Source organism: Chroicocephalus ridibundus, chromosome 2 (assembly GCF_963924245.1).
Source record: "Chroicocephalus ridibundus chromosome 2, bChrRid1.1, whole genome shotgun sequence".
NCBI classification, from domain to species: Eukaryota; Metazoa; Chordata; class Aves; order Charadriiformes; family Laridae; genus Chroicocephalus; species Chroicocephalus ridibundus.
In genome coordinates this window covers 118,447,192-118,463,151 of record NC_086285.1, presented here as the reverse complement: position 1 = coordinate 118,463,151, position 15,960 = coordinate 118,447,192, and the positions used below count along the sequence as shown (strand labels likewise).

The following is a 15,960-nucleotide window of genomic DNA, read 5'->3' as shown; positions in this document are numbered from 1 at the left end:
AGGGAAAGTAGTGTCAAATAAAGCTGAAGTTATTTAGTTCCTCAGCTCTGTGTAAGACAGTTTAGAAGACTTGTGCTTTGGCTCCTTATAGCTCCCTTGATGCACCCAACTTCCTTCCGTATTCACAAACAGGGAAAGAAGACAGTCTGTTACAAAATCATTAATTATTACTTCTCCTCCATAAATCTGTGCTGACCCAGTTACCTTTTTGTCTCAAACAAACCTGGAGAAAATACGAGGATTTAAAGGTGGGTCACAATAAATTTAGATTGTTGGGGTGTTGCAAACTTATAACATTCAGATCATTTTTTGATCTCTAACATGCTAAATACAATTGTTGAGTATATCTCGGTGAAAACAGTACTTACTCTACGGGTTACAGTGGGGTCTCGTTGAGCTTTCGATATCAAGTGTCCAAGCAGCGTATTAGTTCTAAGAAAATGAAGGCGGATGTTTGTTGCTTTTGTGAATTCTCGAAGACTAGGGGAATAAGTGAAGTTTTTTGCTCCTGGGCGGCCATTTACCAAAGATACTACGATCTAACAAAGAAGTAAGCGCATTTTTGTTAAAACATATCAACTGCAAGTGTCAGTAGCAGCATACAGCAAACTTAATAAAAGAATCCAAAAACTTGCTAATGTTTCTGAGCATATTTGCAGTAGCAACTACACATTTCGTACTGAAGCCAGGACACTGGGGAAAATAGTGTTAGTCTTGGACCCTCCTGAATTCTCATTACCTATGCGGCACATTGAAAAACAAGAAAGTGCCTCTATCCGTTTTGAAAACAGTGGGTACAACACACAAAAAGTACACGTCTTAACAGGAAAAAATACTAGGAATAGTTGCAAATAGTTACGTTAACGGTTGATAGTGTCAATGGGAGTTTTGCCTGAGTAAAAACCATCAGGTTTTGGCTCTTTCCCAAAGCACATTTATTTTTGGGTTAAGGCACAAACGTTCCTGGAAAATATTATTGTTACCAGGTCCAGTGCCTGGGAGCATATTAATGGTCTTTTGGAAGAAAGTACACAGTGTTGCTTTAGAAAATCCCCTCACATGAAAGGAGGTTTATCTGACTTTCAAAACAAGGGCTCCGGTACATTTTTATTTTTTAAAGAAACAGATGCCAGCAGCCTAGCAATCTCAAATCTCTGTTAAATTAACAATCCGATGTGCACGTACACAACCAAGTAAGAGAATTTCATTTATTTATAACTGACCAGCTAACAGATTTCTATTTTCAAACGGCTCCTATACTCCAAAGTATCTAACAAGGGAATGGGGACAGTTCTGATTGCAGCACAATTCCTTTAGGAAAAGTCACACAGCATGTAACAGGGGATGGCACCAGCAGTGTTCTTCTATGGAAATTATTCTCTACAATATTTTATCACGGAAATTTTGCAGATATGTTAATAAACAAATTCTAGTTTAATATGAAACTACAACCCCAGATCCATATGCTCAAAACTCTGGAGGAGTTCAGATCTGGATTCTAACCACACCAGGCGTAAAAGGAGAATGTCAGCAGGAGCCATCAGCACAGCCAGGAGTTTTAACACTCACTCAAATAACACAAGCCACAGTTCTGCCTAATGAGGAACAATGGCTAAAATCAGAGCAACACTTTTCCAAACGCATGTATTATATTATAAACATGTAGCATTTTATATATTTTTCACTTATTCTTGAATGGTAAATACCTGTTTCTACAGCCTTTACTCCCCTGAGCAATTCTGAGGCAGTAAGTTCTGCTACGTGCATTGGAACTATTCAGAAAATGCGGTCAACATCTTCTTTAGCATGTGGCTAAAGTGAGGCATCTAAATCATAATAAAAATCAACAGAAGTGGCTCTGAGCAGCCCCTACCCCCACAGGTGCCAGTGAAAGTTAGGAGGACCCAGCTCACCTTCCAAAAAATCTCACCAGTATTTAAGTGCTTGGTTATGGGCTTATTAATGTAGATTCAAGCAGTCATAGCTGAAAAATTACTTCCAGCTCTAGGTTTTATTGGAACAGCAAACTTCCGAAACCGATGCTGTTTGCTTTCAGTGCCACACACATTACTCTTCGAAAAGCACTTACCTCTCCGTTTTCAAGAGGCAGAATGCGAGAGTACTCCGTGGTGCAAAGGACATCGCTGTCCCTCCTCAGGGGAAGATTAGCTTCCTTTCCGAACCGCTCCAAGCAATCTGCTTTGGAGTCTAGTCAAGTGAAAACAAAGTTATTTTTATACGTGAAAATAAACGCTGTTGTTCTAATTTGAATTAACGAAGAAGTATCCCCTGTGCTTTCAGGTAAATTCTCCCCTGTAATTGAATAACGGTGATTGCTTTGCTCAGCACAGAAAAATGGAAATTCCTAAAAAAAATAATTTCTCGTCCTAAGCAGTTCAGCTGTGCCTTACAAGATATGGCACAATATTTCTCATATCATCACAAAAAGAGCTATATATACACTACAAGATTTTGCATTTGTATTTCACTTTGGTTTTTGCAAGGGACACCATGGTCCCATGATGGACACTTTAGTTCTGATGTACCAAAAAACCAAGACAAACAAAACCAAACAAAAATTCCCAACAGACTGAAAACTGTTGATGTACTGAGCTACACTTTCAAAATATCAGGCTCATTTTTAATTACGGTCTTGTCACTAATTTATTGTGGCTAACTAAGACAAGAGAAATGTATTTGACGTTCACGGTCTTCACTGCAGCTGAAATCTTCAGTGAGCCCCATGGTCTGATTTTCCTGCTACTGGGCGAATGATTAAAGAAACCTGTCCACAAAAGAGCAGTAACACAAGGATTGATACTCACGAGCAAAATATTGCCAGGGGGTGTAAGTTCTTCCAAAGTCCACTGATCTTTCTAAGATCCAGAGATCTGGACGAGGAGAATTTGCAAACTTGATAAGGATATAGGCAACATGGAAGAGCTGGTAACAGAATATAGATTATATCATGAGCTTTTTGAACTCAGTACCACAATACTAACACTAATGCCAATAAACAAACACCTTTTCTTTAGTGTACAGTGAGAAGGTTATCCTCTGCAGTTTCATTCCCATTAAAATAATAGGCCAGATTCTCAGCTGCTACCTCACCTGGCAACGTGCTCCAACACATTAAGAAAGCTGCCATAGGACTGTGTTAAATGCCACCACTTACATTTTGGAACAGGTCTGTTTTGTACATGGCTGATTGCTTGGGTGTGTTAAGGGTATAATACTTAATCTTGAAAAGTTAGCATCTCAACACATCATCGAACTAAGACACTTTTGCAGCATCTTGGTACATCTGCGTTGCATTCCAATCGTGTAATTGTGCTTGTAGTCAGGAAAAATCACAATGACGTAAGAGAAATTGCACACATCCTTTACACCGGGCCTCCTTTGGTTGCATTTGATAGTAATCTAAGCCACCTGTTCCCTCACTTTAAGAATATTTCTAGATAATTTTGCCACTTGACAGTTTTTCCAAGTAATAGAAGCAAGCCACCCCAGAGTTTTGTGAGTATCAAATAACACAGGAGAGATTCTTATGACTGGCAGCTCATTCATTGTCTGAAACAGCTCAAAGAGCCTCATCAGCTCAAGGTTCCCAAAGCCAAGAGTCACATCTGGCTTCTTTAGGTGGTCATTGTGTAGCACAGCAATAGACCAGAGACAGAAAGCTCCCAAACACTAGAGCAAAAATGGATTTGACAAGAAAGGAGATCTTACTGTAAGCTTCTTGAGATAGCCCACAGTCAAAAAAATCAGAACATCAGTAAAATTACCTCTACATAAAAGGCTGAAGATAGATTGATTCCGAGGGTCATTTAGAATTTAAACAACCACAACATGGATATGAGCTGTCAATAAAAGTGATCCAATACTGAGGTACAGTCAATATTCAAGTGAAGCTGCACGGGCATTTCCCACTCAACAACCTCAACTCCGAATCATCTGCTTGCAGGAGATTCTTACTTCATTGGGGGAGGCAGGGAGTTACAGTCAGCGGTCTGTCAAGTAACTGCTGCCAGAGCCCTCACATCAAGTACACCCATGCAGTTTATCTTTGCTCGGTCACCACACATGTCACAACCCTGAAGCTAGTACTCTGCACAGGTTATTAGACTCCAAGCCCCAAGCGCATAAAAGCTCCCAACCACAAACTGGCAACAGCATCTGTTGCCCTGCCTGGCCCATTCAGCTAGGACCAGCCAGGACCGATGCGATAGCTGTCATACCAGCTGGGGCCACCGACAGCCAGATGCAAATGGTGAGCAACGTAATGGAGCAGATACCTGGACATATTTGTCCCTAACCAGTACTGCGCATGCCGACCCCGTGGCTACACACACATTGCAGTCACATGGCGACGTGCAGCCTCAATCTTCACACATCTGTTTCAGACATCAGCTTCTGAACATCAAAAGCATTCACGGGAGAAAGTAAAACCTTCACTTGGGGAAATGGGAGGAATTCAGGGACTTCATGGAGCATGTTCTCATGGTAATACCTCACATGGCGGAAGAAAAAACTGAAGCTTTTTTGCTGTGCATTCATTTAATGCAGCATGTACAACAACCATCCAGGGAAACTGCCTGTTCTACACACACACCAAGGCATCGCTGCAGCAGGTGTCGTACCTTGAAACCTATTTCAGAAACTGTTGATTTGCTGAATGTTGCTGACCTAGGTCAGGGGAGAGATAACTGCGGGAAAAAAACCCACCATCTTTCATGTTAGTGTTGGAATTTAGCCTGCCTACTTAACACAGCCTGACAAGCACCAACTTCACCTTCTGTGATACTGAACTGGGTACCAGACAGTATCTACATATGGAAAATTACTTCCTAGACAGCAATATTGAGCAAAGTGGCAGCCATTCTGTTGACAGAACCATGACAGACCCCAGAACTATGCAGAGCGACTGCACAGGTGGCGTGATGCCCTCAACTTACCGATGGACAGCCTTTACACCGATTGTCACAAATAAGTGAATATTTTGGGGACTGTGGCAAGATTTGCTTTTAGTGAGTTTCTGATACTCTTTGCCTAAGTAACTTCCACTGCTTGACTGGCAAGTTTCAGAGTAGGGATATTGGCCATACGGATGCTACATGTCATCCAGTATGGTCATTCAGCACCAAGACTGGTATCCTCCCAGGAAAGCATAATAGCTCTGAAATTAAAAAGAAAAAGAAAAAAAAATGCTTCATGTGCTTTCTTTTGGCCAGCTGAATCTCTCAAGGGGCATTGCCCTGTTCAAACCAGTTTTGCACTGGGCAAGCAACTGCCTATCCATTAAAATTCTTGCTTCCGCTATATTTTAAGGTCTTTGGGAGTCCCATCCTTACGTGCATGTTAAAATATGTGGATAACACTCTGTGTGTTCATCAATACAGATTTAACTCAGACAAATGGTTTAGAAAGCACAAGAGGAAATGAAAGAAGTATATGGAAAAGGTCCCTGCCTTCTCCAGGACCCCATGGCTTGTAGTCACGTTGTGGAATCATTACAACAATGACCTTCTACCTACTCTCCAAGAAAGCAGATGACATCTGCTTCAGCTTGTCATACAGTTATTATATTCTTTTACTCAGATCCGGCTCAAAGTGCTGCCACAGCCAGTCTCGTCTCATCGCTCGTAACAGGTCATACCTTCTCATAAGTGTGAGCAAAATAGTAGCAGTGAATTCCATTTCCACAGTGCTTCCACTCTGCTGAAGAAATATGAGACATGCTCACTTATACATCAGTATATGGGCTATAAGGATCTGCTTTCATAAGCATCTAAAGGATAAAGTGGCCAAAATGAAGGCACACAGCTGAATCAGCATGTGGCACCTGTCAAATGCCTGTATGCCACATTCGATATGCAGCTGTGGAATTAGCTTAAGCCTATGACTACTCAATACATGTGAAGTTGAAGTACTGTCCAATATGTGTACTATATCAGGAATCACGCAGCAGGCTCCTCTACCAAGTCTGCCATTGCAAGAACTGCCTCCCAGCACCTCATTTTGCAAACTTCCATGCAAACCACAAAATGGAAGAAAAAATGTATGGCAACTTCCACCTACTGTTGCATATATCATAGAATCATAGAATTGTCAGGGTTGGAAGGGACCTTAAAGATCATCTAGTTCCAACCCCGCTGCCATGGGCAAGGACATCTCCCACTAGATCAGGTTGCTCAGAGCCCCATCCAGCCTGGCCTTAAAAACTTCCAGGGATGGGGCTTCCACCACCTCTCTGGGCAACCTGTTCCAGTGTCTCACCACCCTCATGGTGAAGAACTTCTTCCTAACGTCCAATCTGAATCTACCCACCTCTAGTTTTAATCCATTCCCTCTAGTCCTACCATTACCCGACATCCTAAAAAGTCCCTCACCAGCTTTCTTGTAGGCCCCCTTAAGATACTGGTAGGCCACTATAAGGTCTCCTCGGAGCCTTCTTTTCTCCAGACTGAACAATCCCAACTCCCTCATATGAAGACCTTCAATTCGCATGCAGTTCACCTTCCATCTCATAGTCTGAAATACTGCTTGGGTTTGTACAGTCACATTTGGAAAGAGGAAGGGGATAGGTCTTGATAAAAATTAGAGTTGGTTATTTCACGACAACGTATCACCAAAACTTAGCCACCAACCCTATCATCTGTCCTGCTTATGGCTTCATACATGTGCCAACGATTTGGTCCTGATCTGGATCAAGGATGAAGAATAGCACCTGAAAGTCTGAATTGCCACTACAGTTGAATACTGACCAAGTTCATAAATGGTCTCTCTCCTGATCTGATGAAGCAACAACGGAAGAAAAATATTCCTTGGCTTAGCAAATAAATCCTAGCTAAAGATAGAGGAGTAACCTTGCTGACAAAAGACATAGAAAAGCAACCATTAAAAACAATTTCAATCACATATTCTAAACTGGCATTTCAGTAATTTAAATCTTGATCCCATTGCACAGACAGAAATAAGACCTACCCTGAAATAAAGGCATAATAAACTCAAAGCAGTGCTTGTCTTCAGTCGTTCAGTTTTGGGAAAAAAAGGAAGTGAGTTTCTTCACTTCTGAAAAAATGTTTATTTGCTTGCTTTAAAGTGAATTTTCTTTCTTTAAAAAAAACAACCATTTTTCAAAAGGAGTGTTAAAAATGTAAATAAGCATTAAAAATAACTGCTCTTTCGGGGCAATTATATAATAGTAAAAAAAAAAAAAATTCCCCCAAAATCTGAAATACAGTTTAATCAAAATTCTGACAGTTTTCCTATATGAATAGGAATTGAGTTTAAAAGTATTTTGTTTCCAGTAATGGAAACCATCCACTCTGGAAATGCATGCTCGAAAGAGGATGTATTCCTGTAAATGTCCCAACACCACATCCTGCTGTAATCTAGCAGCACGGGTCAAACATGATGGATTGTCAACAGCTGGAATTGAACCAGTTCCATATTGATGTGACCTTTTCCTGTTCACTCAAGTTTGTTCAGATTTGAAATGTTCTTGGAGGCGGTGGCCTCGGAGATTTATAGAAACACAGACAGAATTTTAAAAAATCACCCAGTAGAATGATCAAAATGTCTTGCTCATCCAAGAACGGAAATTATAATTCAATGTTAGGAATTACCAATATTACATTATAAAGACAGAAACAATTCTATAGAAAGCCTTACAGTTGAATTTAAGACTGTCTTAAAAGAGCTCATTTAAATTGAATGAGAATCACACTGTACCATTATTGCTGATGATAAAATATTATGATCTCTAAAAGCATGCATACTACTTATTTTAACCCAACAGAAAGAAAACTTCCTACAACCCATTGCATTCTCATGAGAATTCTAAAAATTACAAAAATAGTCATTAAAAATCTTTTCTCTATTTTCTCTTTAAAAGTTTAAGCAACTCTTTAAATAGAGGAATTTCCAAGATTTGTTTGAATCCTGAAATACATACGCAAATGGAAGAAAGATGTGCATATACAAAAGTATAGTATATTTGCCTCCATTCCTACCACCATAGACTCAGTACAGAATATTAAAATACTGGAATGACTTGTTAGTTAAATGATGGACATAAAGTAGTACAAAAGAAAAAAAAACTATGTTCTGAACAAATGCGCACCTGTGTGCTCCACGTGTAGCAAAGGATTGTCCTGCCTTTTTGGCTCATGAAGAATAAAAATTCCTGGAGTGCGGTAATAACAAGAACACAACTAGAGCCAGGTAGATCATCTATCTGAGGCATTCTACGTACCTTGAGATGTGTTCAAAGAGATACCAACAACAATCTCTCTTCATGTAATCTGAATTGTAGAAGTACGGAGAACAGCTGTTTCCAGCACGATAGCATTTCCTCAGACTGTATTAGCTGCTATATCTACACCACCAAAACTTCCCTGGACATAATATGACTGTTCTTCTAGGCTTCAGGCATTACCTCGAATAAAGTCACTGGGGCTGACATTGCAGATTACGCAGAAGATAGTGAGGTCCCTGCACTGAAGGACCTCTGCGAAAGGTGCCCTACATTAGCAGACACGCAACCTTTCTCTAATTGCTGGATATTTTAATAAAGAAAGTGAGAAAGAGGCAGAAATCTGCTGATTGTTCATTACCTAAACTAAACTGCTCAGACACAGACCAATGCAGGAGTGGGATCTAAGGAAGTGTGGGCTGTGCTTAGCACCTGCTCCAGAACACACCTTAGTGCCACTGATTTCACACGGTCGGTGTGTGCATGTCCGTTAGTTTATTAATGTAATGAAGCCTTAAGGTCTTGAGCATTGATTTTTCTCAAAGATCAAGACATAAAAACAACAACCTATTTAAAGAAATAAAAATCCCATGTACTTTGATTTCTTGTGGTTTCTTTGTGGTTGCAAAGAGGTCAGCGCCCCCTTTCTTCATTAACCTCTCAGTAGGAAATGAGGCACCTTTGCAAGTCCAGACACTTAATAAAACACTCCTGACAGTCAGTATTTGGTAATCCCCAACAACATATTTTGCAGATGAAACTGTAATATTAAAAAAGGCCAAATAGAGAGAGTTGACCCAGCCCTTCTGGCAGTTGCCAGCTACTCTTTTGGGTATCTGGAAAAGTAGCTATAGCAGAGGTGCAGAGAAAATCCCGTGTGGGTAATATCCAAGAGGCATTAGATCCACTGAATGTGTTCCATCCAGTTCAACTGCATACACATATATACAGCAATGCTAACCGTGTGTAAACAGTGACAGCGACTGGAGAGGCCCTCATTGTAGCCGAAGTCACTCCTTGCACACCAGCTTCACAGTCTTGGGTGCAGAAGCCAGGAATAAGTGCAGGACTTCCAACACGGTTCAGTTAGCGCTGTCCATGTTGTATTCATATCACTTTTTCATTTAACTAGTCACATAAAGCATATTTAGTTACGTAAGTCAGTGCCTGTGCATATGCCCCACGAACATGTCTGGAGATGCTAAGTCTTTTCTCTCTCACAGTCGATGGGCAGGGCCAGAATGGAGAAGCTCTCCATGCTCCACAGGCACTACTCTGGAAGGAAGGAACGCTTCCAGAAATGAACGGGTAGTCCATTGTCCAGGTTCAATCAGTCCTTGGTCTTTTTGCCAAGGCTGCAGGCAAATACATCAATGATTGTCAGTTATTATCCTGAAATTTCTCATGCAGCCACTTTTCCATTGGGATTTGGACAAAGACCAACTCAATGTTCGTAATTATTTCTTATATATGGCCTGTTTCTTCACAGAACACTGAAGCTATTCATATGGGAAAGGATTTGAACGATTCAGACTTCACTTGTCCAGGAGATAAACATCCCCTTATGAGGGCTGCAGTCCAAAGTAAAAGGAACACAGTAATACTGTCAGTGCTGGAAGGAAACACAGGGAAGTGTGGAGGGCTGGAGGCTATCAGCAGAGGTTCTACTTTTACTATATTGAGTTGAAAGTGAGGTATTTAGGACAGCGCATCACAAAATGGAAGTAGCGTGTAAGAATGGGCATAGGAAGGGAGGTGGGAGAAGCGGAAGTACAGGCATCGAGGAGTCAGATCAGAGTGGGAACAGAAACCTTCCTAAAGGGATGGTGAAGAAGAACTGGAAGAAGACAGTGTCAGGAAAGTTAAGGAGAGGAAGACTTGAAAAGCTTTTTCTCTATGGTTTAAGAATAATACCAAATTAATACCAAATCACATTTTAAAGCCAATGACACAGATCTATTACTGCAAACATAAGAAAAAAATTACTGGGCCATTCAAAAGGTCTTTAATTAAAGCTTTATGAAAACACAACACACTGACTAGATCTTAAAGGATAACATATGAGCAAGAAAGGATGTAGTTAGGGTATTTCCCTGATGAGGGCTGGCAGCTCAGGTCAGAATGAGCTGCCTGTAGCTTGACTGAGGAATAAATGGAGCTTCCATTACCTGATACAACTTTCAGAAACTTTTATCAGACAGCTGCTACTTGACCAGCTGAAGTTGTGTTAATCTAGAGTTCACAAGTAGATTCACCTTACTGTGCTATGAGCCCAAACCAACTAACTTCAAAGCATAGTCTTTTGTGGCAGGATCCCAAATCGGCTTCCTGCATGAACTGAAAAACTCAGAACCATAGCTCTCTAACACAAAGTAATGCAGGATTCTCTGTGACAATAGCATCCCCATTTTTTGATATTGCAGGGACAATATTGTACCTACCCCAGACCTAAAAGCCCCCTTTCTCCCCAGCGTGACGTAAACCAGCAGAGCAGGGGTCAGTGGTGCTGTGGAGGCAGAGCTCTGCAGGGCTTCCAGGGGAAAGGCTTTGTCTCACTGGGGCAGCTCTCTAGGACGGCAGAAGCTTTATGCAGGGGTTCTCGTGCCTCAATTTGTACGACTTCTCAGTGTTATTATAGAGGTCACACAGTTCCACACCAGAGCTCGGTCTAATTTCAGGATCAGCGGTAATATAAAGTCTTCAACAGTCAAGCACAATGAATGCAATGACTATTTTTGGAAGCCCAGTTCAATTCAGCTTATGATAAATCTCCCACCACCTTGACAGTTTCTCCCTACAGGAGAAAGGCCTACAGGACACTACATTTTACAGAATGACAGTTAAATTAACTGTTAACTTCAGACACAGTATAAGAAATTATGTCAATCTTTCGTAAGTTAACAACAACGGGTTTTAATCACAATAATTAGCCAGAGCTGATTAATATATTCAACAACAAATATTGTTTATAAAGCTATGGACATAAATGATTGCTATCAAACATAAAAATTAAACCCATGAGAAATACCTACCATATAAAAGCAACTCGGAAGACTTGCCAAACTGCGAGGCTCTTTCACAAAATGTTTACATGTCTTCATTGGCAGATAACGTAAAAGTAGAGAGTCCTCCACAGGCCATACCACTTATCTTAAATTTATGGTTGAGTTTCCCTCCCTCCCTAATAAAAGTACTAATTTGGACATTACATTCCACTGTGTGCCTTTAATTTACAACAGCGACTAATAATATCACTACACAAAAACTACTCAACATAATAGTGCACAAGCCTGAGTCTTTCAACACTGTATTATTGCCACAAAAGTACGGTGAAGAAATGACACATAACTAAAAGCAACAATAAAATTTGTGGACTGGACTTTTTGAAGTGTAACATTTATTTTTCACCACATGTGATCATGTTATCCCGAACCTTCATCTTCTACTTCTGAAGACAGAGTTCAGAAAAATACCTGGGGGACTATTACTGTAATACCTGCCGAGCACTAAGAAAGCCAAGGATGAGGGCACACCTGCTAAAATTAGGCAATCCAAAGAGTCAGGGGAAGGGCAATGAACTTCAGTCAGACGTGCTGGATTCAGAAGTTTAAAATACGTTGAAAACTTACATTGGGAAAATCAGGACCGATTAAAGGAATAAATGAGATTTCATTTGATCCAAATATTTTAAACAAGTCAGGAATAGCCACCGTATAAGCAGGTATGGTAACGAGATGCAGAGACTGCCTCAGGGATCAACATTATAATTATTATTCAGAAGGACCGTGATTGATTAGAAATGTAACTGTAGTACAGAAAGTCAGAAAGGGAAGTAAAGCAGGGCTTTTGCTTTAAGGTTTTTGCTTTTTCTCATATTACAAAGTGCAGCAAAAAGAGCATTTTACTAGCAGAAAGATTTAAGATCCCGAAGGGATTTTGACTTTCAAAATTACCCCCAGCCCTTGTGCAACAGAAACAGCAGCAGGTGGGTGTTCTGTTCCAACTCCACGGTAGTGAGCGCTCAAACTTCTCCCATGGTGCAATTATTCAACCAAATATTGCCATCAGACCATGGCAAAAGCCTCCACTGGGACTCTGCTCTCAGTCTTAAAGATATAATAGCAGGAATGCAGCAAATTAAAAGCTTTTGACATTGTGCTAAGTTCTGCTTCCTCTAATTGTGAATATTTTACGACCAACTTACAGCTCAGCCATTGCGGCCCTGCACGCGTATGTACCTTACTGTTTGTCACGTTCTGCACATGCAAAAACCTTTCCATACTTTGTTTGCAGAAAAAGGTGCCTCGTGTCAAAATAAAGAACAGAGCAACCACTCAGTGAGGAAAACTACATCCCTATCTTTTCATTATTAAAGCCTGTGGTTTTGCAAGTATTTAGGCACACATCTAACTTTAAGAACACTTTTTTTCCTTAAAAACTAAAACATTAATTTCAGCTCACTTGAGGGGGAATTGCACTCCGAAAATTTCCGTCTCTCTCAACTACTGAGAAAGCCTGCATGACTCACATACACTAAGCTCTTAATTTTTAGGACCCTGAAATAAGGTAAGGTGAATTGCGGTCCCAGTGTTTACCTGTTTGGTTAAGTAGACTTACTCTGTCACGGCATTTAATTTTCTTCTTCGTTATTAGTATTGTGCACTAGCATAAGAATTTGGGGGGTGAGAACACTAGGCAAAATGTCAAAAGTGAATCTCAAGTTCAAACAAATCCTGAGATTAAGGTTTAACTGACTGAACGCAGATATGAGATAATGGCCGTGAAGTGAAGAAAAAAAAAATAAAAAAGATCACATGAATCCTACTAAACCCCCATCCATCCACCGACTAAAATTATCCCTTCCTGATCACAAGACCTGAAGTCATTCTGACCTTTGTCTTGGGTTTCCCTGGTTTCCAAGTCAGGCCAGTTCAGGGTCACCTTTCCAAGCGGTACCAGAGTAAAGAGAAACAAGCAGCCTCCCACTGAAAAATCCTTTAATAACTACCAGAATTTTAGCATATAGAGGTTGGTCTCCAAGGAGTCCCATAAGAAGAGGGCACACAGTCCACATCCTTCCTCTGAAGGAAGGGGGTTTCTCAAAAGTTTACTCAACACATAAAAGATAAGGTGTCTGCCAGTAGGTCCTCCAAGGAAGCTAACAAATGCACAGTGGGAATGGAAGTTTTGGATGGAGCAATGTGCTACGGAAGTAGATGATGATGATGCACAAGCGTTGGCCACAAATATGCTGAACTACACCGCATGACAAATTACAGCCTGCAACCTAATCCTGCCTCTTGCAGAGACCACAGCGGATGCAAGCAGCTCAGAAGGTAAGGTCTGCTTTAACTGGGAGGCGACTACCTTCCCATGACTATTCCCAACACCCTGCTCTGCATTCAGGGCCCCTGCTCTGTATGCCCAGCCTGAAAGACACCCTTCCCTACAGTTTGCTGGGAAAGAATGACTGAGCAACTCCCTTCACAGGAGAGCAAGCCACCAGGGGATGCAACACCCCTCACGTGTGAAGTGTAACAGAAAGAGCAACACAACTCAGAGGCAGGTCCGACCACTGTGTGCTAGGCTAATGTGGATGCTGTGGCCTAAAAATTCATCAGCTTCTACATAGCTCTCCCTTTTTTCATGGTACAGTAGAGAAAAGCAACAGAAAACAGGCATGTTATTAATTTAAGTAATAGACATGCAAATTCAAAAATCACAGTAGTTTACTTCAGCTATTGATATGCTCCATTTTAAGTTGTCTAGCATTTCTGCACTGCTGGCATACTGGATCCAAAACCACTGAATTAAGATACCCTCAAAATGAGAACCATTCTGGTCATGTGAAGGACAGGACCATTAAAATGCCACGTAACAGAAAAGGTAAAATAGTTTGCACCTGGATCCCCAACACGATGGCAGTTCCTTAGTTATTTCTCCTCTTGCTGTTAACTAAACTGGAAGACTATTAAAAAAATCCTGTCCTATATAATCAGTCAATAAACAGTTACTACTGTCCAAAATATATATGCATATCTGTATTTTGCAGCCTCCAACGTGGATTGTTAGCCATATATTTTCAGCTGGTGTGAACTTGCAGAGCGTAACTAACTTCACTGGATCAGTGCCCAATTATGGCAGCTGAGAATCCATCCCTGTAACTTAAAATACAGATAGAGAGGCTTTACTGTTAGCTACTTGCCTATCGCCTGCAGAGGAAATACAGGTGTTCATGTTACTGTCATATTACTAATTCATATTACACTGGTTTTGCTGTCCCTTCCCTTTTAGACCATGTTATCATTATTTTTCTGTTCTAAGAAACTGCCTATCTTGAAGATCTTGCTGGATGACAGAGAAACCAGAAGGAGCCCCGAGGCAAAAGCAGACTCCAAACATTATTCTCAGAATGTGCATATGGTAAGAGAGCACGAAATATCTCTCTCTGTAGGCCCATGGAAAAGGGGAATATGAAATGGAAGGCAGAGCCCCAGTTGCAACTGACCAATACGCCTCGTAACCTCAAGTTAGCAAGTTACAGTACCTGTGCAAGAAAACAAAAAGTCATTCAATCTCTGTGATGCTGGTGGAAAAAAACATTATTAAAATTCCTGAGGAGGATAATCACTTTCATAAAAGTTAACTTGGTAAAAAAAATACAGAACATAAGCCAGACAAAAAAAGGTATGGTGCTGGAAGGTGAAATCCTCCCAATTGCAAAGCTCATATATAAATGCAAGAAATGATCAAACCTCACCCAATGGCTCATCCACTTACCTGTCCCAGATCTAAAGTAACATTGACTTCGTTGTACTTCAAGCCCATGGAAAGAGGAGGACTTTGCCACCAGCGCTCCGTGCCATCAATGGCATTGGTGATCGGGTGAGCTTTACTGGGATCAGCAGCATTGCAATAATCACAAAACTGTCCCTGAAACACAATAAATGAAAAAGATGGTCTCAGTTGAAGCCTTATGCACTGCAGACACATGCTGTTGTTAACTGAGACTCTGAACTAAAGTGTTGACTAAAGATGGGGTTGAATTTTGTTTATATAGTGTAATTTTTAATGTATAAGGGATGCCCCTGGTGATTAAATTACACATTTATACCCTGAAACACACTAAATTCTATGTTGCAAACTAAACATTCAGAAATATCTTTAAGGAAACTACAATAAGTCTTTCTTTATTAATTAATTTATTGATACTTTGGTGAAGTTACCTATATTACATCTGCAGGACATTAATGACACAAAGATTCTGAAAACTGGATTAAGACCAACACACAAATTATCCTCAATTCTCCTAAAAGACCGTGAATTATCCACATATGTACATAGCCTGGTATTAATAAATCCATAAAAAATACTCTGTTACTTGCCTATAAGTTTGGTGTTACAATTTTATAATACTGCTTTCATTTTTTTCATGCCATTATAACACATTCTGAATCAGAGACTTCTCAATGATACATACTCATGGAAAATGCAATGGATCCTATGGACTGTTCCTTTTAAGCTTCCCTTTAAAGAATACCATTGTATCTTCATTTGCAGAAGTTACCGCCCAATTTCCAGTCCACAATTAAAGCCACAATTAAAGCCACACTCCGTAGATGCCCTGATAATCTGTCTTTGATAGTCTCTAAAGCTCTTTGTATTCTTCTGTACAATAACGATGAAAAAACTTCAGGAAACAT

The 15,960-nt window shown here is 40.4% G+C and overlaps 1 protein-coding gene across 4 annotated transcripts in view; it reads right to left on the bottom strand.

The window, feature by feature from the left end:
- LAMA3 (laminin subunit alpha 3) overlaps nt 1-15,960 on the bottom strand; it is a 128,098-nt gene that overhangs the window by 106,285 nt on the left and 5,853 nt on the right. For all 4 annotated transcript variants that reach the window (XM_063326721.1, XM_063326723.1, XM_063326724.1 and 1 more), the window contains exons 2-5: nt 15,038-15,190; nt 2,826-2,943; nt 2,090-2,208; nt 369-539 (exon numbers count right to left, since the gene is read on the bottom strand). In XM_063326721.1, coding sequence (XP_063182791.1) covers nt 369-539; nt 2,090-2,208; nt 2,826-2,943; nt 15,038-15,190 — 561 coding nt within the window. The remainder of the gene's footprint in view (nt 1-368; nt 540-2,089; nt 2,209-2,825; nt 2,944-15,037; nt 15,191-15,960) is intronic.